Raw genomic sequence first — 25,662 nt, forward strand, 5'->3', positions numbered from 1 at the left:
GAAACAAAGAAATACGCTACGTTACGCTACGATACGGTTGAAGTGGAAAACAGGCCTTAGAGATCAGCTGACGAGTACTGTAAATCTCGTTTACCCCAAATGTAACTTAATGCGATTATGCTACTCTACCAGACCAGCTAGCTTAAAAGTTAGCTCGACCCAGGTAGGAATCGAACCCGCGACCTTTGGTTTGCTAGCCCAGTGCTCTTCCAACTGAGATAATGGATTAGGACGGTTGGAATGATTTTCCGGAATTCAATCTATTCCCATCTTGTGTTTTAAAGATGCACCATCACATTATTAATTTACCTGAGCCATGCACTATCACAGTTTAGGACATTCTTATCCTAGCAATAATTCGACATATACAAGGAATATAATGTTAAGAGATATTACTTACTCCATTGATGAGTTTACATGCGACTGAAAACAGGTTAATTAATTGTATCTGACCACGCTGCATATAAACAAACAAAGAGAAAACCGAAACTAGTCCCGTTTCAGAGACGTCAAATTCTACTTCGTCATCAGCCTAAAGGCTGTTTTCCACTTCAACCGTATTGTAGCGAAACGTAGCAGGGGCACCAGAACCACAGAGGCAGCTCCACAGCTGCCACTCCCTGCCCTTTGCTTACGGGGGCCAACAACAGCCATGGAAGATGAAATGCAAACTACCAGAGGGCGGCAATGCATTGGGGGAAAGATTGGTATATCCCAATAATATGACATTTCAATGGGGACCGGTATGAAGAAAAACTGCCTCTCAAGGATGAACGCTCACTCTTTCCAGACAACTACAGCATTTGCCGTGAAGCAATTAGGATCCTTGATTAATCGATGACATGCATCACTAACTGTTTTGCAGGAATATCACAGGGTTATCCAAGATCAACTTAACACTGTAGTAGTTGAACTGGTCGAAGAAGTTGATGGGAGTCACCCGGAGTTGTTCATTATTTGCTATACAAGGAAGTTGTAAGGAATGATAAAGACACGACTAGGCAAAGAGTCGTGTATGATGCGTCGGCAAAGAAAATCGGTCCTAGCCTGAATGATTGCCTTTATGTTGGCCCCCCACTTACACCATTAATCTCCCGACGACTGTGAATCATCGATCATAGACATAGTCCCTTTTGCCTGTGCATAATTTTATGTTTGGTGTTATAGACAAAATATTTCTGTTGGTTATGTGCTCTCTTGATAAATCAGCTTTTTTGCTGCTAACAGAGTCGCCCAATTCTAAATTGACTAACGGACGTATCAGTGTTGCACTTGCTTAACACATAAGCGAGAACTTCCCCCCAATCAGAGGTGTAACGGTTTGTTTATACTTTGCAACTTTGCACGGTTATAATCGTTCGTTATTTGAATATTACTCGATTCCGAATTCATCCTGTGGCGGTGACAGCAGACATGGAGAAAGCCTTTCAGAATATCGCCATAGCACCAGAGCACCCTGACTACCTGAGATTTCGTGACTACCTGAGATTTCTATTGGTTGATGAGCCGTCGAGTAAAGCTCCCCAGATTCAATTGTTACGATTTACAGTTTTCGGTCCAAGCCCATTCATTCTAAATTCTCATCAAGCCCATTCATTCTAAATACCACTTTAAACCATCACATGCATTAACCGATATGCAATCATGGACCCAGAGTCCGGGAGAGTTCGCGAGATGTGTGATATGCAGTGCAACTTTCAACAAGGGTAAAAACCCGGCTATCGGACGGAGGGTTCAACATGCGGAAGTGGAAAATTAATTCCCAAGAATTGATTGAAAAGCTTTAGCAGAACTCCACATTTTCTAAAGCGGAAGCATCTGTTGATTTCGCTAATTGCACTTCAGATGCGGCTCAAGGATATGACACAGTGAACGAAGCAAGCTCTCGCGTTCTCGGACAGATCTGGAACACACATACCGATGAACTAATAATAAACAATTATTGAACATGATATGGAGAATTATAAAGTTAACGTTTGTGGTTATCAACCGAATCCGACGGCTGAGTTGAGTAGGGAGATTTAGCATGAAGTCAAAGACGACGTGAAAAAGGCGAATGAATGGCGTGGTATGTCCATAATATATTTGGGCGCATCACGCCATTTTTTCGCTATTTCTACGTCTTTGACGTTCACCTCCTCATGCTAAATCTCCCTAATGACAAACCAGCGCTTCATACAGGGTGTCTAAAAAAAAACGCAACACTTAAATATGCAAGAATATTAATATTGTTGGGGTTTGCACCATACAGTACAGGGTGTATAAAAAAAAACGCAACCACTTAATATTCTAAAATTCATATTGTTCATAAGCTCAATAGATTTTATGCCCCTGGGATTTTAAAATGGCTTCTAATCGTACAGTTCAACTGCTAATGGTCAAATCAGCTAAACTAATAATGGTGCAGCTAACAACTGAACAACGAGTTTTTATTGTCGTGCATGATAACTTGAATGCTAACTGTCGACCTTGTAAAATAAATTGTAAATAAAATTTTACTCGTTAAATACTTTCAATTCAGCTCGTTGGTTTACGCACCCGACTTTGTTTACCGACGATTGTGCCGCTAGAATATGATTATAAGCTTTCTCGCATTCCAGGGGCCAAACGTCGTTTGTGTTGTAGAACAAAGAGGATATTCATGAATATTAAGTGGTTGCGTTTTTTTTGATACACCCTGTAGTTCAGCTAAAATGACTTTTAGCATTTTAAATGAAAGATTAACCCTTTCCTGCACAGTGTTGCTCCTGAGCAACAATCTTTCATAATTTAATTAAAATTCGGCAATTAGCTGTTATCATCGTGGGTCCCCTGTAGGTTCAAGAGAAGCATCTAACAATTTATTATGCATGCAGGGATAGCTATATTTTGCTTATACAAAGTATTCTGAATAAATTTTCTTCGACCACGCTGTAAAATGGCGGACTGTCACGACGCTCAAACTTCAATGTAATTAAACACTAAGGTAAGCTGTGTTTTACTTGAGTTTTATTTTGAAATATTATATTTAATAGTATATTGATGTATCTTGAATACTCTTTGGACAGATTTTGCGATTTATTTTGACGAAAATAATGCATTATTAATCGTTGCTGTGAAGCAACATCATGCAGTACGGCTGTACGGGATACAAATATGTATACAAATTAGTAAAGAACCACATGGTTTTCGACGGCTTTTACTAGAAAATATGACCTTATATACACTTAAAAAAGCGTGTAAAGCGTTTATGTATTGAATTCAATGAAATATAGGCAAAAATATGGTGCTATTCAAACGAAATGATTATATTTTTCATATTTTGAATGCTAGAATACAGATACAGTGGGGTATCAACAATACTTGCTGGCTTCACATGATATAATTTGAATTTTTGTGTTTTTTAGGCAAATGGCAAATAGTATTTCAACAGCAAGTTTTTATGGGAAGAGTCGTAATCAAAGAATTCGGTTGACAGATAGTGGCATACACACTGAAACAAGGATCACAAATGTAATTGTCCCTGGTGATGATAGCAGTTCAGAGGAGGACAATTCAGAACAGGCCTTAGAAAATCTGGGTTTGTCAAATGATGAAACTTTTATTCCCGACAATGATGTTGATGAATCAAGTGATTATGATTCAGAGGATGAAGAGCAAAATAATGATGCACCACAACCATCAGGTGAAAAGAGCTCAAAGAATAAAAGTAAAGAAACATCTTACCGATGGCAGAGAAAATTGCCAGCTGATGTTGATACTATGTTTACTGGAGCCCCCTTTCCTGATCCACCTGAAAATGAACTGACACCTATTGAATATTTCAAACAATTTTTTGGCAATGAACTTCTTGATCATATTGTTGATCAAAGTAACCTGTATTCGGTGCAAAAAAGTGGAAAATCAGTTCAGATGACCAAACATGAACTAGAGCAGTATTTTGGAATACTGTTGATGATGGGTGTAATCAAGCAACCTCAGTATAGAATGTATTGGAGCAATGGCACTCGTATTCCATCGTTTGCTGACACAATGAGTGTGGGCCGGTTCGACAAGCTGAAGCAGTACCTGCATTGCAATGACAATACAGAAATGCTCCCAAGAGATAATCCCAACCACGACAAATTATTCAAAGTGAGACCAGTGATTGATTCCGTCTTGGAGAAATGCAAGCTACTCCCCCAGGAAGAAAAGCACTCGATTGATGAACAAATCATTCCTACAAAGTGTAGAACTGGTCTACGACAATATCTCCCAAAGAAGCCACACAAATGGGGTATAAAGGTGTGGGCAAGATGTGGAGTTAGTGGCATGGTGTATGATTTTCAAATATACACTGGAAGTGGCTCTGGATCAGAGGACGATGATCCCCTCCTAGGAGTAGGTGGCAATGTTGTCAGGCATTTGTGTAGTTCCCTTCCAAAGAATGTTGGGCACAAAGTGTATTTTGACAATTATTTTTCCTCAGTCCATCTACTACGGCATCTAGAACAAGCAAGAATCTGGGCTGTTGGTACGATTAGAGCTGATCGATTGAAAGGGGCGGAAAAATTGCTAAACAACAAAAAAGAGTTGAGCAAGAAAGGACGGGGTTCTTCTGACTGGTGTGTTGATGCTGATACAAATATTACTATAGTGAGATGGATGGATAATGGCTTGGTTCAGTTGATCTCCAACCATGTAGGAAATTCCATGGGAACACCAGCTAAGCGATGGTCAACGAAAGAGAAAAAGCATGTTGAAATACCAAGACCCCAGATAGTTGAGGAATATAATGAGCACATGGGTGGTGTCGACTTATGTGATATGCTGATGGCCTTGTATCGAATCAAGTTACGCTCCACAAAATTCTACATGCACATCCTATACTATTGCCTCAACCTTTCAATTGTCAATGGTTGGCTGCTCTATCGAAGACATGCATCCCAGAAAAATGTACCAGGAAAAGCCCAAATGGATCTCCTAAAATTTCAGACACAAGTTGCAACTGCCCTACTTATGGTGGACAAGGTCAGAAAACCACAGCGCGGCCGACCGTCCTTGACACCCCCTCCAAAGAAGAAAACCAAGTGTCATGTAATCCCTACTCCCATAGCTGATGTGAGATATGATGGGGTTGGACATATGCCTGATTTTAGTGAGAAAAAACAGCGCTGTCGCCATTGTCCAAAAGGATATTCATTTATTCAATGTACAAAGTGCCAAGTCCATCTATGTTTGGTGAGAGGGAAGAACTGTTTTAAAGACTTTCATTGTAAGTAATTGTAAATAGTATTGTAAATAATTGTAAATCACAGTCCATAGCATAATTACTCCAGGAAAATAAGAGACTTCAGAACAATATAGCACTATCTCAAAGTGCTAAGTCCACCTATGCTTGGTGATAGGGAAGAACTGTTTTAGAAGTCTTTGAAGACTTCCATTGTAAATAATTGTATATAATTGTCATTAGCATGATTACTCTAGGTAAATAAGATACTTCAGAACATATAGCTCTGTCTCTAGTTTCTTTTACAATACCATATTATTTTACCATTTCTGCACAATGTTGCTCCAGAGCAACAATTCCAAAATACCCTCGAAAACCCCCAATTTTTTTTTTTTATTATTCAGATGACAAAGAGCCTGCCCAAATATGTATAATTTGCCATCAGATATTTTTTTCCTTAAAAAATCAAAATTTATGCAGGAAAGGGTTAAGAGCCATTTTTAATTCCCAGAGGTGCTTATCTATTGCACTTTGGAGCTGTAGTAATGTTCTTGCATATTTAAGTGGTTGCGTTTTTTTTTTGAGACACCCTGTACTTCTTCATATCATGTGAAAACTGAATTGATAATTGTTTTATTATTTGTTTAAAAGAATGAACATTACAACTTTGAATTGTTCGCTTAAATTTGTGTCGATTTCACATTATCGCTGCTTTGGGAATGTCTTCGCCATTGGTGTGACGTCCTATTGTGGGATACGAAAATTTATCACACGTTATGAGGTAGTAACGTGCAAGAAAAAAGTCGTATCACACGTTATGACATCACACGTTGGACATGACGATTTCACACATGGCTATTAGCCAATGAGAGGCTGTGAATTCTTTTAAATAAATGATAATGCACTCTGTAGCGTAACCAGCCTGACGATTTGTCCCACCATGCTAATATTTTGGTGTTCATTGACTGTGAAAACAATAAATTTCTAATGAAAAGAATAATTATAGTAACTCGAAATTTGTATGCACTTTGCTAAAGTCTTATCTGATGCTGATCTCAACGACGTGACCAAGAGAACTATTCTTAGTACGGCGGCGAAGTTCTTTGATTCTTTAGGACTTATTTCGCCAGTCGTTTTGATGTTCAAATTGTTCTTCCACAATTATGCAAATCGGAAGTAGGTTGGCGAAACATTGAACGAGGACATGATCAAAAACTGGCAGTCGATCGTGAAAGATTCAAGCGTTTTCTCCCTGAGTAGATGCTACTGTAAAGACTTGTTTGCAGATGAAACGAAGTCTATCCATTACACGCCTTTGGTGATGCATCGGAATCGATGCATCAGTATTAGGACATTTCTGGAAGAGATGGAGTTCAGAATACTTAACCCAGTTACGTGAACTGGAACACAACCGGACGAACAAAAGAGACCGGTCTGTTATCAACGTCGGAGATGTCATATCGGTTAAAGAAGACAATGTTAAACGATTGAATTGGCAAAAGGTATTAGTGGATGATTTAATCCAAGGAAAAGACGGAAAGTCGCGAGCTGCGGTATAAAAAGTGATCCGAAATGACGGAAAGATAACACGGCTTCGGCGACCTCTGCAGAAGTTTTATATCCTATTGAATTATAATCCGAGCTACCAAATGAGAAAAAAGGTGAATTTCCAATCACGTTCGTGACGGAAGCCAAACAGGAGAACATTGACATTTAACTAATTTATGTACTTTAAAGTTGTGTTGATAGACTTTCGCCCGTCTATCAGGGCGGGAGTATGTTCGAAATGACGTAAGCGAAAGTATCGTGTATACCACGCGTGGACGAACAATGCTTTTCGCGAATGCCTTCGGGGCGAAGGATAACTTTGTGTGATGTACTTTGTAGCTATAATGTGTTTATTATTATTAAAGCATGAAAACTGAGTGAACATATATAAAATCCATATCTCCGCGCAACCGTGTATTATTCTATACATTTTCTGCCCGACGGATTTTGAGGCAAAAAGAGCGAACAGCCTGGAACGAGATTGTAAATAAATAATTATAGGACGCTGTATCATTCGTATATTTATCAATAATCTGGTACCCTTCGTCGGTAGAAATTGGGAAGATAAAACGAGGAGTAGTTAAGAATCGACACACTGAATACATACGGAGGTAAGGCGAGATTAAAATATCACAAGAAACGTTTGGGAAATCGCACATTTGTACAGCCGATTGCTCGGCAGGTCAAAGTTATGTTTACACGGTAAAACGGAATTTTGCACGTGCTGGTTAATTGTATATGAATCAAAGGTAAAAGCAATAGAAGAAGCTATAGCGTGGGAATGGTTGTCTGCTGTTGACACCTTACTGATTCAAGTTTTTATTGGCACGCGATTATGTTATAGTCATATACTTTCGTTTTGCCCAAAAATGGTACTGGAATTTTTGCATTGAGTGCATGGTTAAGCTTCGGGATGTATTGGATTACGCGATTATATCAATATACGAAAATATTTCAATAGATTAAGCAAATACATCAATAAAATATACTAAAAGATTACACAAATAAATTAATATCGACCTTCTCTCAATAAAACACAATCACTTATTCACTTTTATTTGTATTGGTCGTACTGATAATAGACCACCCAACAATTTATTTGCAGCCTACAGGAATTTATTTGATCATTTCCTAGAAGACCTAAAAGTTCTTTTCAAATAAACCAATCAAAATTTATCGTACATTTTGAGCAATTCTGATTGGAACAAAAGCAGGCAGTTATTAATGAAATCCGTTACCTATATATATACCAAAATTAGCAATTCAATCAAATGTTATTCAAACAATTCAACTTTTTATGTGCCGAATCAAATACAAACGAAATTGTTTAATTAAACGAAGACTTTAGTTCCTTAACATTAGCGGGATGTGATAGGGTATACTGAGTTGCGAATGTTCAAATAAGGGCATTATACACACAGACATTAATTCATAATGCCTGATAATTAAATTCCATACAAACGTCGCATAGACGTTGTAATTTACAGTATTGAGTATACACACATCACATCGGAATAAATTGTTCTACTTCACTCGAACGGTAATTCATCAATTCATAGCGACAAACCTAAGGCAGATATATGCCACCAGGCGTGCGAATATAAACGATTCATGTGAACATTTGCCAACATCCAACTCACGCACCGAGATTTAACGAAGCTTGAGAGGACTTTGAGGTAATGAAATAAGTCTTTATGACACCAAACAAGCACATGCTATTGTTATGGTGATTATACGACTGCCACGACTGCCAGGATCATGTTATCTGCTCATTTCAATACCTCAAAATCATCTCACGCTTCGTTATATCTCGGGTAACCAGGCCCATGTAAACAGCCCATTAATCGCACTTCAGTCTCTGCGCGTTTCTCCTGGGACCGGGTCGGAAACAGCTGCGTTGAGTGTAAAATAATTATGTCCATGCATACCTAATATGAAACTTTATATTACAATCGATGCTTATATATATTTGGGGCCGGTTGTTCAAAAGGCGTTTAGCTTAATCGGTGGATAAGTTAAAAATAGAAAACCAAATTATCTATTTATTGAACAACTGAGCTAAAATATTTCGATGTAAAAGGTTTAATTGTCAATGGAAGTACATATTAAATGCATAAGATGCAGGTTCAGTCATTCACAAGACCTATGAGAGTATTTTTAAATTTTGGCTTATCCACCGTTTAAGCTAAACGCCTTTCGAACAACCGGCCCCAGATATATTTAGATTCTGTGTATATATACAGTGCGTTTGAGACCCATTGTGCTATCGTATTTAGGTATAGGCAGATATCACAGAATGAGTACACGAAGTCTACATCATCAGGCACAAGAGTACAGAGTACAGGGTGTAACATATAGACCAGAGGTAACCCAGTCTATTTGGAACTTTCTTGCGCGACAAGTCAACCAGGAAAATGTTACCCACATAGCCAAAGATTTAAAACAGTATAACGTTTCAATAACTTTAGCGGATGATGAAGGGAAGTTTCTTATTCGTGGCACCAACGAAGGAATTAAACAATGTAAACAGCGTTTATCAGACCTTGCTGCATTGATTGTTGAACGAGAGAAGAAGCTTGAATATCCAGGGATAAAAAATCTGTTTTTTGATCAGGTCGGAAAGCAGCAGTTGGAAATGATTGAAAACGAAATGAGAATCGATATTAGGAGTGTTTCCTGCAGTGCAGAAAAGATCTTAAACGAGCCCGTTTTCCTACCAAGAACAAATTCCCTTTCATTGCCAAATTCCCAGAGCTCGGTCTACAATATATGCAAGTTTACTACTGAAGAGGGAATGAAAGTCACCTGGAAATATGGTAGCATTGAAAATGAAACGGTGAGTAATTTTTTTTTTTTTGAAAAAGTGATTTTATATAATTTAAATAAAATTTTTCATCCAGCGGCTGTGTATAAAGAGACTCTCTGAGATGACCTATTTTTTATTGTATGCATGTGTATTAGGGAAAACAACTCAGACATTTCAAAGTTGCAATAGAGAACTGATGATAATTATAGCATAATCGATTCACAATACACGATAAGGACAAACCTTTTATTCATAATCCTAAAACAATCTGAAAGACGCATTGTCACACAACCTCACTTACCCCCGTCCTCTCTACACTTCGTGAATTAAAGCATCCTAAAGCATCCTTTAATTTTCTTTGGAATATAATATATCTCCTTTTCTTTGTGAAGGCTGATGTGTTGGTAAACTCCGCACGGTCAAATCTTAACCATCCTACCGCATGTGGCCAAGTTTTAATGGATCGTGGTGGACCATATTATAAAGAAGCGTGTAGACCTCACACAAACATACCACCAGGAGACATCGTAGTAACTGAAAGTGGCACGCTTTCGTCCAAGTATGTTGTCCATGCCGTTTGCCGAAAATTAGTTTCATTTCAGGAACCGTTATCAGCATTTGAGGTACGGTCGTATAAAAATAGTGATATCTTTAGAGATTTGAAATAAGAAAGAGAAAAGTGCATGCAATTCTTAGGACGCTGTATTTCATTACGGCGCTGTCAGAAGTCAAAACAGACTGGATATATATTCTGTAGTTTCTCAACTTCTGATTCGCGTTGACGCACATGTTTGACTATGTTCAACGGAAGCGTTCTTTTATTGTTTATGCATTCTGAATATGAGTTTTATCATCGTTTTAGTTTATAAAAGGGCTTGTGCGCAAAATTCTTGAAAAATGTGAGGAGATAGGGGCGTCTTCGCTCGCAATTCCATTGATCGGTGCAGGTCAGCTTGGTTTTCCTGAAGAATCTGTTTTGAAAGTAATCAAATCTCAAGCACAAGAACTTAGCGACAGAAGAAGAGATCAGCTTAAATTACAAAGTATTTGCGTGATTGTGTTCCAGCCAGTCCCGTTACCAACCAAACCGCAAATCTCCAATGTAATCACGTTCAGAGAAGTCGGTATTACCCTTCTTGGCGGAACAGTAGAACATTATCAAGCAGACAGCTTGATAAACTTCTCCCCAACAGATATAAGGGTCTCAACTAAAAGCTCCCGATGTTCAAACACCCGACAAAGTGAAGATACAATGAAACAACCTCCCGGTACCGTGCTCATCAGAGAATCGTGCGCTGACAAGCATGTAAAGTATTTCATGCACTGTGTTCCTACTTCGTTTGACATTCCTGGATTAGAGAGCGCAATCAAAGCTGGTTTGAATGCTGCCCGAATTTATGAGCAACGCAACGTGCTAATATCGACCTCGGAGATAACTTCTTTTGGCGTCGCGCCCAAGGAATGTGCGGACGTGTTTCTAAAGGCGGCCCAGATATTTTCCATTTTAAATTTTAAAATGGATGTTAAAGTGGTTGTATTTGAAGCGGACTTGATGGAAAATTTTCAAGACGCTTTTGAAGAAAAGGTAAAAGAGCAACAAATGAGAGGCAGTCTTCGGAAAAGTTATCTGGGGGAGAGTTCAGAGGCAATAAACCATCAGCGTCCTATGACCATAGGCACAAAAGACGAAGTTATTATTCGACTTGTTGGGTTCCGCGATGGGGTTAACATGGCCGCTGACAAAATCGAAACGTATTTTAGTCGAAGCAAAACGAAAAAATGTATCTCAGGTGACAAAATTGTCAACAGACTTTGGAATCGTACCTCTGAAATACTGGAAATATCGAAGAAATATGAAGTCTTAATAACTTTCTCAGCTGAGGAACTTTTTATCGAAGGAATGACGGAGCAAGTATTTGAATGTAAGGATGCGTTGACAGATTTTATAAACCGTGAAGACGAAAAGAAACGAGAGATAAAAAGATTGCGTAAAATTTCTCAATGCGTGCAATGGTCGTATTTTGATAAAAATGGTGCTATTCTGTTTGATGAAAACCTGAACGGAATGATTGAGAGAGAATTTAGAGTCTTCAACAATGAATTTACGCTCCCGAGCTCCATCGGCACATACAAAGTTGATCTGGCTAATATGATCATAACCGAAATGCAAACTGGGCTAACTGCAATACTGGCAAGAATGGATTTGGAAAAAAAAAACAACCCACCGGGTATTATATGATTTAAACAATTTAGGGTATTTTGCCTTTCTACCTACCCAACCCTACCCAACCCTACCCTACCCTACCCTACCCTACCCTACCCTACCCTACCCTACCCTACCCTACCCTACCCTACCCTACCTACCCTACCCTACCCTACCCTACCTACCCTACCTACCCTACCCCCCTACCCTACCTACCCTACCCTACCCTACCCTACCCTACCCTACCCTACCTACCCTACCCTACCCTACCCTACCCTACCCTACCCTACCCTACCCTACCCTACCCTACCCTACCTACCCTACCCTACCCTACCCTACCCTACCTACCCTACCCTACCCTACCTACCCTACCCTGCCCTGCCCTGCCCTGCCCTACCCTACCCTACCCGACCCTACTCTACCCTTCCCCACTCACATCTTTCACTGCGGCTCTTACCTATACTGGGCTAAAGAAAAACAGTGTCCTCGTTGTCAATTTATACAATAACTTTAATATTATTCTTTCCAGTTTCGCCCAGAATTCCTATAATATGGGAACCACAAACAAAAACTGTTCATTTGGTCGAACTCTCCACTTCATCAAATGAATACCAGGAGATAATTGATCTGATTGGCCCTGAAGAAATATCAATCGAATGTATCGAGAGAATCCAGAATCCTCGTTTATATAAAATGTATCTTAGTAAAAAAGAGTCAATGGGAACGGAAGCAAACGAAAAGCAGTTGTTCCACGGTACAAAGTCAGAAAATGTTTCTTCAATCAATACAAACAATTTTAATCGACGTTTTTCCGGTATAAACGGTAAGAGAACTCTAATTTATTAAAGCCTATGCTAGGTTCAAGGGAGAACATTTTTATAGTTGGGACCCCTATAAAGAGTATTAGCCGCGGAAACGGCCTATTTATAATCTTTTACAAAATTCCCTAAATGGATGATTTTGGCTATAGACTAAATTTTGACATGGAATCGTCTAAGATATATTTAGTGATATTTGAACTGAAGAAGTGCGAGGAAGTATAAAACTAATTTACAGCAAGAATTGTAGATATCGGAGAAATTCGTAAATCTCTTTTGTAAAACATAAATTGATATATTTAATATTTTTCTTGCATCCATATAGGTACAAGATATGGCCATGGTGTATATTTTGCAAGAGATGCTTCCTACTCTATCAGCTTTTTACAAAGAAATAGCGAACACGACGGAGCTTTCCATATGTATGTCGCAAGAGTTTTGGTTGGCAGGAGTATAAAGGGCTGTAAAAAATTACGTGTTTTGCCGAAACGAAATGACCCACAGAACCCTGAGTTATTTTACGATTCCGCCGTGGACGACACAGAAAATCCGTCGATATTTGTGACGTTCGATGACCATCAATGTTACCCAGAATATTTGATTTCGTTCAATAAGGCATAGTTTCATTTTAGAAAGTATTTTTGCACAATGAAAGTATAATCTCCAAGTTAAAATAATTGAAACTGTCAATCTGGCAACATTTATAATCTCAGAAAGGAAATTGCAGGAAATGTTTGTTTGGTCGGCATTAAGAAATATATTACCGATTACTTTTTTTGATTCTTAAGAAATTTATAAGTATATCTGCTGCATTTCGCATGCATTGATTGATTGATTGGAAACTTCATTTCAAGAGGGTAACAGATAACAATTCGTAAAAACTGATGAACCACTGGCCCTCGAACTAAAAAACATTAAGTTAATTAAAGTTTAAATAACTATCTAACTGATCCTATAATTACATTAAGAAACTACCTACATATAAGAATTTACTTTAATAAATTTAAATTAAATAAGTCTTACGTTAAAAATGATGAACACTCATAGATTTATCTAAGAATATTTTCTTTAGAGATTTCTTAAAAGAGAGAAGAGAAGGCTTTTTGCGTAATTCAGCTGATAAACTGTTCCAGATTTTAGCACTTGAAACCGTAAAGGATCTTCCTTCATTCTCACGTTTATAGCGAGGACAGACAATATTGATATGCCCATCCCTAATTTCTCTTGAATGAATATCAATATTACGGGAAAACATGTAACTTCATCAAAGAATAGGAGCCAATTAAGCTTTCTAAAAAGATCAATACTCCTGTCTTTATAGTTAGCATACAAGATTGTTCTCGCGGCATGTTTCTGTAGCTTAAACACTCTGTCAACATTAACTTTCGAACAGGAGGTTCAAACAGTGCTACCATAGAGCATCACCGTAGCGTTATAAAATTGTAATGTTTTTTGATGTGGACTTGTTCAATCTGTACTTCCTGAGCTCTTATGCCCTGTTTGCAATCTGTCAACTGAGATGGAAGACGTTTTCCTGTAATAAATATCAACAAAAAAATGCCGGTTAAAGTTGAGAAGGCAAGTCATTAATAAAAATTAAAAATTATAGTGGACCCAAAACCGAACCTTGGTACGCTGGGTAGATGTTTAGGTTCTGTGGTGTAATGGTTATCACTTCGGACTCTGAATCCGAGAGTTCGAAACTCGTTGAAAATATTGATTCTACGCGTCTTTATGTATTTTTATTCAGGCTTTTCTCTTAGAGCCCATTTCACAAAAATAAAATCTTTTTGAATAAAAATTACACCTGGAATGTCAACTGAAGAGACCTTCTTAATTGAAATGGGAACTTGAGCAGGAAATGGTTTCGTCCATTAACCTCTGGGTTATAGGCACCTGACGTTTCCACTGCGCCACCCTGCTTGCTACAAACTTCCTTTAGCTAAAAATATATACGCAGATATGTATTTTCTTTTCATTTGTGCTATTCCGAATAAGGTAAGAACATTGGGAAATGTTCTAACAGGTATGTATAAGAGAATTGTACCACCCATGCATGCTGCATGCAACGGTCATGAGTGTAGGTCAGTTGTAGAGCATTCGATTGCAGGTCGAGAGATCAGTGGCTCAACTATGCTCGCTCCCTTCCTTTCTATAAATTAAGCCGATTAGTGCACAAAAAATTTTAATTTATTTTCGTGGCAAACAGCTAGCTGTTGGTTTTACAAACAATCCATGCAGTTTAGGTTTTATGAATGACTCTCTGGGACACATTCACGTTCCATATAATTCAGGGGCGGATCTAGGATTTTTCGTACCTTAGTCAAAAAGTTTCAGTCAAGAAATTCGGGGGGGGGGGGTGTTGCAGATGGAACGAGAAAATGACTGTTTCGCCCAATGTCAGGGCTCATCAGCATGCCTAGGAAACGCATGATACTACTAAGATATCTTTGGATTCCGACATGGACAGGCATTTTCACATAAGAGCACATGCAGTTTGTTTTTAGGCGCCAGCACCCGCCTTCAAATCTTTGCACTGGGGTAGAAATCGGTGAATTTAGTAGCAATGATGCTTTACATATTCATCCTTGATTAAATTTACATAGGTGCAACCACAAATACGCTAGTTCGATTGAATATTTTGATGTTTCTTACATCTACTTCGGTCAAAGCAATCAAATTATCAAAAGATATGTTGGATTGAAGATCGGAATTCAGGTTTCTTCTTTACAGCCAGCAGTACATATTGGAACTTTTCGCAGCAATGGCGCAAGAGTGTTATATTCGCAGTCATTCTCTATGATGCTAGCACTCTCGTTTCGCGACCAATTGCGCATTCCAAATTATTTTCAAATAATGATGGCGCAAGAGTGTTGTTTTTTCAGTCAATTTCTTGCAAGCACTCTCTTTTCGCAGCCAATCGTCGAAGTTGGAACTTTTCGCAGCAATGGCGCAAGAGTGTTATATTCGCAGTCATTCTCTATGATGCCAGCACTCTCGTTTCGCGACCAATTGCGCATTCCAACTTCCATAATACAATCATACATGTACTGTGAAACCTTTAACCCATATATTTATTCAAATATGCAGCATAATAGATAATAATTAATAAATTTTCATTTGATGGACAATTAAATCGGTTGATCAAAAGCTTGATAGCTATATACAAAAGAGTTTTAACGTTCAACCTTTAATTAAGAGCTTTTGGTCGAAAAATATGAAATATACACTGTTATAGGATAATTAGGAAAATTTCAACCTGGTGTTTCCTTCTGCAAATTTGTCAATTACTTTCTCAACATCTGGAATTATCTCCTGATGAATTTGCATTAGGGCTAGACCATTCAACCGTTCCTCAACCATAGTACTACGCTGGTAGTTCTTCAGTGATCTCAGTGCCGAAATAGTTCTTTCACACTCACATGAAGTGATGGGCAGTGTTCCTAAAATACGAAGAACAACTTTAATTTTCAAAACCATCAAAGCTAACAGCTTTTAAAGTTGTTGGAATATTGTCAGGAAGAAGTCCTTTGTAGGTCTCCCAATAAGACGTCCATAATGACAGTTCAGCATCTAGAGCTAAGGGAAAAGGTAGATCATCAATGTAAAAATCGGCAACAACTTTGAATCCATCACGCCAGTCTTTCCCCTTCTCTTTCAAAGACATCATTTTCGTTGGTATAACACTTAATCCTTTATAAACGTTAACACTATCCGTGTCGAATCTGTGTTGTAAAGCAGAATTAATATGGTCAACGAAAGGGATACTTATGATACGCTTATAATACTCCGAGATTGTCTTATACGGAGGATTGGACCTGCTTGTTTGTCTTCCTACTGTCCGTGGCTTGCTCTCTTCTATTCCAACCTTTCGTGCAGCTAAATCAACTGCCTCTGCATACCAGATTTCATGGAAAGTGTCAATGGAATTTCTAAAACTAATAAAATCATTTTTCATAGTGTTAATTAAGTGAATTCCATCCATAATATCAATACTCTTTCCCTGTAGCAATAAAGTAACAGGAAGAAGTCGATCCAGATATTGTGGGAAATTACCAAAGTTACAATAAATTCAAACTTTCCTATAAGATCAAAAAAATTAGATGCATCAGCAACAAGGTTTGGTCTGTAATTCCCCTCTACATTGTCTCTCATCTCCTTTAATGTGTCATATAAAGGGACGAAAAGTTCAATAAATGTATCCAAACCGGCGATTCTTTCAACCCTCTGGTCCGACAAACATCTACCAGCTTTGTCTTCCGACTTTCTCTCTCAGGATAATTACGGACATTTTCTTCAAAAGGCATGTTGCGTGTCTGGGAAATATTAATGAAATTTGAGACATCTTTAACATGTTTCATCATGGTATTGACCTCAACAACAGTCAAAGAATCACATACAGCTAAATTAAGTCGATGGCTATAACAATGAGTGTAAAGAGCTTTCTCATTAATGCGCAAAATATTAGCTGACAAACCATTTATGTGCCCTGAGACAGCACCTGCACCATCATAGCCTTGTCCTCGACAATCATCAATGGATAAAGTCATGTCATTAAGTGCTTCTAGGATCAGCTTGGCAAGTTGTTCACCACTTAATCCCCATCTACATTCAAGGAAAGCAATGAATTCTTCTCGAATATTCATGTTAATATCTACAAAACGTAAAACAAGAGACATTTGCTCCTTATGAGAAGAATCTGCAGCCTCATCTGCAATGATGGAATAGAATTTACTGGCCTTAATATCTTGAATAATCTGCTCACTTATTACCTGTCCAACACACTTGATAATTTTATTTTGGCTAGTTTTTGAGATATAAGTTTTATTTTTACCACAGTTCTTCAAATGATCCTCTAAAACTCTGTCCCCTGCACGAACTCTAAAATTAAGAGACTCAATAAAATTACCAACTCTCTCTGTAGAGTAACTGCCAACGTCAGGATGGTATTTAGAGTCATCACGGTGACCACGTAATGGTAAACCAAGGCGGCCACAAAAAATTACTGAATCCACAATTGGGGCAAGTTTCTTTCTGTTATCCTCAATCTCTTTCTTGAGGTTGGTATCTAAAATGAGCTCAATAGGCTGCGCCTTCCCTGACATCTGGGAAAGTAAAGATGTTAGTATGGGAAATGTACATGCATGCAGGCCCATTTCTCCTCCTGTACCATGTCCAGCATGATTTTTCAGAGTGTATGATGTACCACTCCAACGACGAAGAGGCTCAGAAAATAAATTTTTAATTTTTAAAGCTTTACCAGGAAAACGATCCCCAAACAGAACACATGACAAGCAGAATGCACCATCCTTCAAAGGGGAATAACAAAGCCAGGGATATAAGTCTAGCCATTCATACCTGAAGCTTCTGCCATTGGTCTTTGGAAAGGAATACTTCTTATCAGGTTTAAAGACATTTCTGATGAGATTGCAGATTTCAGATGAGTTCATACCTCCCACCATGTCCCGGTACATTGCAACATCAAAATTGGTACCATGTGATTCAACCTTTGGTGCATTAGGTGTTATATCAGCTTTTGAGATATTTGGTTTTGTGTTGGTTGAAGTGCTGGGTTTATTGTTATTTAATTGCTCTTTTGGTTTTGAAGCAGATTTCTCTGTCACCTTAAAAAACTTAGAAATGTTAGATGGGGGATTAGAGACCTTTTTCTGAAAAATAAGAGTCGGTCTAGGTTTCTTGGCAGTGACTTGTGGACAAGCAGCTGTCGACTTTCTTTTCAACTGCTGTTGATGAAAGATAAGAGGAACAAAATGATTTGGCTGGATGGTTTTTCCAGCAGTTACAGTACCTTCATAACAAAACAAAATATGAAGATCATCCAAACCTTTCTTTGGAGTTAAGCGTGGTTGAATCATGCGATTAAATAGCAATTTACTTCTTTGTTGCCCACAATCAGGATAATAGGTGAAAGTATTCCTATTCAAAACTGAAGCAAGACCCATTATACAGAGAAAGGATGACCATTTCTTCTCACTGCAATTAAGTATAGCTTCCTGTCTAACCAAGTCATCTTTCATACAACCAGTATCTAAACATTCCTTAGAAACAGACAATGGTAAAAGGTTATTGATACTTTGGCTGAAGTATTGAGCATGTTCTTCCACAGCAGAAGAAAAACAAGGGTGCTGAGAATAAAAATCAGCATTAAGGTAGAGCTCTATGGAGGTCAAAATTCTCAATAGCTCCATTAGGCTATTGTTACCCACTTCTACCAAGGACACAGAGCTATACAAGCAGTTCCCAGTAGTGTCAGATCTAAAACATGAATGAAACTTGGTTTTATTACACCTACCTACTAATATACACTTACTCAGTCACTTAGGCAAAGATGAATAAATATTAACCTAGTAATTGATAAACTTGATAGCAAAAACATCATATTCCACTTTCATGAACCATTAAGTGTAAATAATTGGCAATATAATAATAGACTGAATTATTATATAATAAACTAGTGTTCATCTTTTAAAATGTAATCAGGAAATATGGCTACTTGTATGCTTTACTGCTATATGTTTTGAATAATTATTTTTGAATTTTAAACAAAGTTCAGTGCTCAAAGCTTTGCCTTAATACATCGGGTTGTACATTTCAAAGAAGGTATTGTATTATATACACGAAGTTCACATAAGACATTATTACACTCCTCGATTCCTCTTGATTCGTATGCATAGACCGCAGTTATATGCAAATTTATTAAGCGAAATCCTATGTAAATTTCAACGTGCAACGTGTAAATTTCAACTTTATAGCTTGTGCAGCTTAACAGTTCTAACACAAATTACACAATCACCAATGAACAAATACACAAAATCTTTGTAAAATATTGTTATGTTTACCTTAAGGCCGTACAAAATTTCTTTGTTGCCTTCCGAACAGACGTCGGGATGTACGATTCCGCAGCAAAATTTCTCGTGAGGCAAAAGCTGGTGTTGTTCAGTTCGTTTAGTAGTTGCTCAGTTGAACGCTTTGCTGCGGCGTCTATTCGCTTCTTCAGATCGGCCTCGATAGTTTTAAGATATTGCCGATCGTCTTTCTCCAAAGCACATCTCACGGCGTTGTAAAGATCTGACATGATTAATAAATAGTTTTGATAATAATTTTTTTCTTTCGAGTTAAAGAATCTTTCGAGTTTTCGTTGCTGTCAAAGCTACGATGACGTCGATCAGAAAGATCAATTGCAAGGAACCTTGCTGTGCACGCTCTCAGGTCAAGGTCAGATCACACTGATCGATCAGAAAAATACAACCAATGAGAATTCAGATAGATTTTGAATTAGCCAATTGAGTAGCCCGATTCGAGCCCCTGATCGCTTCACCGATCAGAACTCCCCACAGATCGCGCAAAAAGAGAGACAGCCAATCAGATGACTGGGATTTGATGACGAAGCGAGCAAAATTCATGCATAAGACCGCTTTTCTGCGCGCTCGTGCTCGAAGGCCTGGTCGCTGAACTCTTTTAACAACTGGATTGCCAAACATCACCTGGTGACATCACCCCAATACACTGCACGTGCTTTGCAACTGGACTGCTATTTCATTCAAGCACTTTTCTTGGCATTTTTACCTTAGTCGCGTGATCGCTCTGATCACCCCTAGATCCGCCCCTGATATAATTGTAAACCAGGGGTCCATACCTGGAATATATATATGCAGCCAGGCATTTGTCTGTATCTGTTCTAGGTGTTTAGGTTCTGCCTGGTGTGATGTTTAGCACTTCGAACTCGGAATAGCTTTTATAGTGTCCATATTTAATAGCCATTGTTGCTTATAATTTACAAAAGTATTCGTTTTCCAACACTGCTCTGGTCGTACGTGCATGCGGTAAGGATGCCAGCGCAAGTCCAGTCTTGTTATCCTGTTGAATGCTGTTTGCAAAACTGCGATGGGATTCCGACGAGAACTCACATGTGGGTTTTGCTCTGTTACTGCGGCTCATGTTTTCCTCATTTCTTTCGGTTCTTCTCTTGCCTGAATTTCTCTTTTTTCTGTTAAGGCTTGTTCCCGTGTTTCGATATTTTGTCACGTTATCTCGGCCAAAATTGTGTTTCATGCAGAAGGATTCCGTTCGGGAAATCTTATTCTGAATGCGTTTTGCACTTCTCTTACATTTTGTGTCAGATTAAAGTTTGTTACAACAAATAATCGTTGTTCTGCTGTCAGTTGCAGCATTTTGTATTTGATGAAGGGACACGACTGATTATTAAAAGGTCGTAGAGTTCCAGGCAAATGTCTAGAGTTTTATTAATTCTCGCACGATTAGAATGCATTGCAACTCTGAAAGGAAAACAACCTTTATGTTTTAAGCTAATTAATGGATTCAATTATTTGATATGCTTCGTATACCAAAGAGGTATTTTAGGCAACTTCTGTCACACACCTACCGCTATTGGGCTAATCTGAATTTCAAAGGTGTCAGGTTTTTTTTACTCACCCTGTATAGTTGCCATAGTTAATGCCATAGTTGCCTATAATTTACAAAAGTATGAAACCAAAAGCCTCATCAGAGATTTGACCTCTGGATCCCTGGTTTACAAGACCAGCGCTCAAACAACTGAGCTAATAAGGCGCGAGATCAACACTGCTTTTTGTCTTGAAGAAGGGAACTCAATCTTCGAAAAATTTCAAGTTGGGAGGGCAATCAGGGATTGCACGGGAATCGAATCCGTGTCCATTGTGTCTGCACCCAAAACGAAAAAAGTGCAGTAGCTTACAATAATTTATCAAAAATTTCAGCATAGCCGGGTAAATGAAAAATTAAAGTTCCGTTGACTCGTGCGGCAAACAGCCTAATATTATACTCTTAAAAGCGAGCATATAAAGGAGAAATAATTTCTGAATGGAAGTTCTTATATAAGAAGAGGCATTTCGCTCTAGGCTGACCAAACAGCATGTTTGTTTACATTTTTAGTAACCGAATCAGAATGCGTAAATTTGACTACTTCGGTTAAAATGGTACAATATTTACCATTTTACATCAAGTTTTAAAAATTTTGACTACTTTGATTGTCTTTGCCTAAAAATTGCAAAACAAAATCTCGTAAAGTATAAAACGAAATTCCACCCGCTGGCAAATAAACAATTTCTCCGTGTTATGAAAATCTTTCGAGATAACAAGACTCGTAGTCGGCAGGATTTAAACCTGCGCGGGAATATCCCAACAAATTTCGAGCCTGTCGACTTAACCACTTAGCCACGACTGCATATTTGCCAGTTGACAGGCAATGATAAAAAAAACACAATAAAACACAAGCGCTAGCAAGTATTATAGGAATTGATTTCTGAAAGAACGAATCATAAACATTGTAGTTCACTATTGTTACAAAAAGTCAATCACAAAAGTCGTTCATATCATTGAGTTTAAGTGGAAGTGTGGAGAGCTCGTCAGAGATTCGAACTCCGGACCCCTGGTTTACTAGACCAGGGCCGGTTGTATCAAGCTCGTTTAGCTTAAACGGTGGTTAAGTTATCACAAAATAAAAAGCGTTTTATTCAACTGTCCTATTCCATGGAAACTTGCTAATATCTAAGTAATTTCATTCACGAACATTAAAATAGTGTTCCTAAATTTGCTATGGAACCGAATAGCAAAGCGTTGCAAGGTGAAGGAATAAAATTGCAATGTGTTTAATTAATATAATCACTATGATGTGAAGTGCAAAGTTCGAGTAAATCACTTGTTCAGGTCTTTTCCATTCAGTAACTATACTCGAGAATTCGTAATGATTATGAATTCAATGTTGTAAATGCTTGGCAACAGCTGACGTTGTGGTACGAAATTTCAAGATAATCCTGTTTTCTTCCGGTAAATTTTAACTTATCTAATGGATAGCTATCCACTTCACTATCCACGCTTGGTGCAACGTGTTTTTATCCAATGGATAACTATCCACTGAATATAGCAGATTTATCCGTTGGATAGGACTTATCCGTTGGATAAGTTATCCATCTTTCGAACAACCGGCCCCTGAACTTTATCAGCAAATGGTTTCGATGCAGTGGCCGGGCTTGCACGGGAATCGAACACGTGACCTCTCGCACCCTAGGCGGGAATCATACAACCAGGCCATGAAGCCAAGCCATGCAGAAAATGGGAAAAGTTATTTTTGGCATATTTTATCGCTAACAATGAAGTCGATGTATGGCATGGGATAAGAAAAAATGGTCATATCCCGTGATAGAGTTTGCAAAACTTGATTTTGGCGTTATAATGCGTGAAATGTAATGATTAATAATATTTAAGTCTTTTACTCATCCTCGCCATACACAGACAAAAATATTTAGCCTTATCAGAGAGTTGAACTCCGGACCCCTGGTTTACGAGACCAGTGCTCTAACCACTGAGCTAATATTATAAAGGCAAATACGTAATACTTTCGCAAACGTAAAATGAAACGGCCACGAAATTCCACTTGCATAACAAAAGTCGTAGTCGGCAGGATTTGAACCTGCGCGGGAATATCCCAACAGATTTCGAGTCTGTCGCCTTAACCACTCGGCCACGACTACATAATTGCAATGATAAGCAATAAAAACACAAGTAATTATTATAGAAAGCACGTTCCACTTTTTTTTCAAAAGAAAATATCAAAAGAAAATACAGCATAATCATTACCTAGACCATTGGCAAATTGTTGTTAAGACCGTTCTCTTTCAAGCTAGACGGGCAAACAGGCCATGGTTTATGGGCCCAGCAAGCTTCCACTGCCCCACCCTGCTTGCTACACACTGCTTCTATGCCATGGATATATACACAGATCTGTATTTTCTTTTTAATTGTGCTGTTCCGAATAAGTTAAGAAAAGCGGGAAATGTTCTTACAGGTATATCTAAGAAAATATCAGCGCATGCTGGTATGCACAATCGGGGAGTATAGTTTTTGAGTTCCGGCTTTTCTCTTACACTCTATTTAAGAAAAATTAACTTTCTGGGCAGGAAATGGCACCTAGAATGTGCACTGCGAAGATCTTTTTTATTGAAATGACAACTTTAGCAGGACATGGTTTCGATCCATTGACCTCTGGGTTATGGGCCCAGCACGCCGGCTTTCTCTGCGCCACCCTGATTGCTACACACTGCTTCTATGCCATGAATATAAAACTTGTGCTATTTCGAATAACGTAAGAACAACAGGAAATGTTCTTTCAGGTACCTAGGAGAATAGCATCACACAGGTATGCACGATCAGGGAGTGTAGCTCAGTGGTAGAGCATTCGACTGCAGATCGAGAGGTCAGTGGTTCAACTCCGCTCGCTCCCTTCTCTTTTATAAATGAAAGAAAAATTCAACATTTTCGTTGCAACAATCCGTTTGCTTGATAAATAATCCTTGCAGCTTAGTGTTTTTTCAATGACTCTCTGCATGGGACACATGCATGCTCTATAAATTTGTTAAACGGGAGTCCATACCTGGAATACAGGAAATATGATTACTTTATCTTAATAAATGTGCGTGCATAGATATATTGTTGAGCCAGGAATTTGTCAGTAATTTTTCTAGGTGTTTATGTCCTGTGGTGTAATGGTTGCCACTTTTGACTCTGAATACGATTAATTATATAGTTGGCATAGTTAATAGCTATAGTTGCCTATAATTTACAAAAGTATGACAACAAGAGCCTCATCAGAGAGTTGAACTCTGCATGGACCCCTGGTTTACAAGACCAGTGCTCTAACCACTGAGCTAATGAGGCGTATGTGCAAGCCTTCACGAATATATGAATACTTTATCTTAATAATGTGCATCCGCGTATCAAACTACATAATTATACTATGCAGCCAGACATTTGTCCGTAAGTTTGATAGATGTTTAGGGTCTTTGGTGTAATGGTTACCTCTCCGGACTCAGGCTTCGAGAATCCGAGTTCAATTAATGGGAGAAACTCGTTGAAAACATACATTCTTCGTCTTTATGTAATTCTTTATTTCTGGCTTTCTCTTACAGGTATCTAAGAAAATAGCATATCACAGGTATGCTGCATGCAACGCTCAGGGAAAGTAGCATAGTGGTAGAGCATTCGACTGCAGGTTGACAGGTCACTGGGGTCAGTGGTTCAACTCCGCTCGCTCTTCCTGTTCTATAAATAAAAGAAAAACTAAATATTTTTATGGTACCCATTAGTGCATGAAAAATCCCAATTTCTTTTCGTGGGAAACAGCCGTACGTTTGATAAACAATCCATGCAGTTTGGGTTTTTTGGATGACTTTCTGGGATACATCCATGTTCTATATTATATTTGTAAACCAGGGCACCATACCTGGAATAGGGGGAATATATATAAAAACTTCATCTTAATAATGTGCGTGTATAGACTATACATCACAGCGGTCAGATGTGTATGATGAGCTGTCAAAAAATTGCGAATACGTATCGGGAGAAAAATTGAACTTTTTTATGCTATTCAAAAGGTTTCTCTTTGATAGCGGTACAGAAATACACCTTTGTGAACCAGCGATTAGATTTCCGGGTTGAAATGTCTTAAACACCAATTTCTGCAGTGTCGTTTAATAGATGGTTAGGTTCTGTGGTCTAATGGTTAGCTCTCTGGACTTTGAATCCGGTAATCCGTGTTCAATTCTCGGTAGAACCTTGCTGAAACTATTAATTTTATGTCTTTAAATATGTTTTTGAGTTCTGGATTATCTGTTATAGCCAATTTCACAAAAAATATATGTTTTTGAATGAAAATGACAATTAGATGGTCTGCTAAACTTTATCAGCAAATGGTTTCGATGTATTGGCCACTGGCCGGGCTTGCATGTACGGGAATCGAACCCGTGACCTCTCGTACCCTAGGCGAGAATGTATGGCATGGGATATATGGCATGGGATAAAAAAAAATGGTCATATCCAGTGATAGAGTTTGCAAAACTTGATTTGGCGTTATAATGCGTGAAATGTAATGATTAATAATATTTAAGTCTTTTACTCATCCTCAGCATACACAGACAAAAAAAATTAAGCCTTATCAGAGAGTTGAGCTCCGGACCCCTGTTTACGAGACCAGTGCTCTAACCACTGAGCTAATAAGGCAAACACGTGATACTTTCGGAAACGTAAAATAAAACCGCCACGAAAT

The 25,662-nt window shown here is 38.3% G+C and overlaps 3 protein-coding genes and 3 non-coding genes across 6 annotated transcripts; 3 read left to right on the top strand and 3 right to left on the bottom strand.

Moving 5' to 3' along the window:
- The first annotated feature begins 4,011 nt into the window (after positions 1–4,011).
- Positions 4,012–5,241, top strand: LOC114541980 (piggyBac transposable element-derived protein 3-like). Its single transcript, XM_028561766.1, has one exon. The coding sequence runs from the start codon at positions 4,012–4,014 to the stop codon at positions 5,239–5,241; it is 1,230 nt and encodes a 409-aa protein (XP_028417567.1).
- A 3,791-nt stretch (positions 5,242–9,032) lies between these two features.
- Positions 9,033–13,496, top strand: LOC114541984 (protein mono-ADP-ribosyltransferase PARP14-like). Its single transcript, XM_028561775.1, has 5 exons — positions 9,033–9,572; positions 9,935–10,165; positions 10,405–11,770; positions 12,275–12,568; positions 12,889–13,496. Exons 1-5 carry the CDS (start codon positions 9,033–9,035, stop codon positions 13,182–13,184), a joined length of 2,727 nt encoding a protein of 908 aa, XP_028417576.1. The 3' UTR covers positions 13,185–13,496.
- A 3,297-nt stretch (positions 13,497–16,793) lies between these two features.
- On the bottom strand, positions 16,794–19,716 carry LOC114541983 (zinc finger MYM-type protein 1-like). Its single transcript, XM_028561774.1, has 3 exons — positions 19,424–19,716; positions 17,041–18,839; positions 16,794–16,879 (listed from the first exon to the last, which is right to left on the bottom strand). The coding sequence occupies exons 1-3, from the start codon at positions 19,657–19,659 to the stop codon at positions 16,860–16,862; spliced, it is 2,055 nt and encodes a 684-aa protein (XP_028417575.1). The 5' UTR covers positions 19,660–19,716; the 3' UTR covers positions 16,794–16,859.
- Positions 19,717–23,010: 3,294 nt separating this feature from the next.
- Trnas-cga lies at positions 23,011–23,092 on the bottom strand. Its single transcript has one exon. It is a non-coding gene; the product is annotated as a tRNA-Ser (tRNA).
- Positions 23,093–23,770: 678 nt separating this feature from the next.
- Positions 23,771–23,842, top strand: Trnac-gca. Its single transcript has one exon. It is a non-coding gene; the product is annotated as a tRNA-Cys (tRNA).
- Positions 23,843–24,198: 356 nt separating this feature from the next.
- Positions 24,199–24,275, bottom strand: Trnat-ugu. The gene has a single exon. It is a non-coding gene; the product is annotated as a tRNA-Thr (tRNA).
- Between the last annotated feature and the right edge of the window lie 1,387 nt (positions 24,276–25,662).

This window comes from Dendronephthya gigantea, unplaced genomic scaffold, assembly GCF_004324835.1.
Source record: "Dendronephthya gigantea isolate DGI-Jeju-01 unplaced genomic scaffold, DenGig_1.0 000327F, whole genome shotgun sequence".
NCBI lineage: Eukaryota > Metazoa > Cnidaria > Anthozoa > Malacalcyonacea > Nephtheidae > Dendronephthya > Dendronephthya gigantea.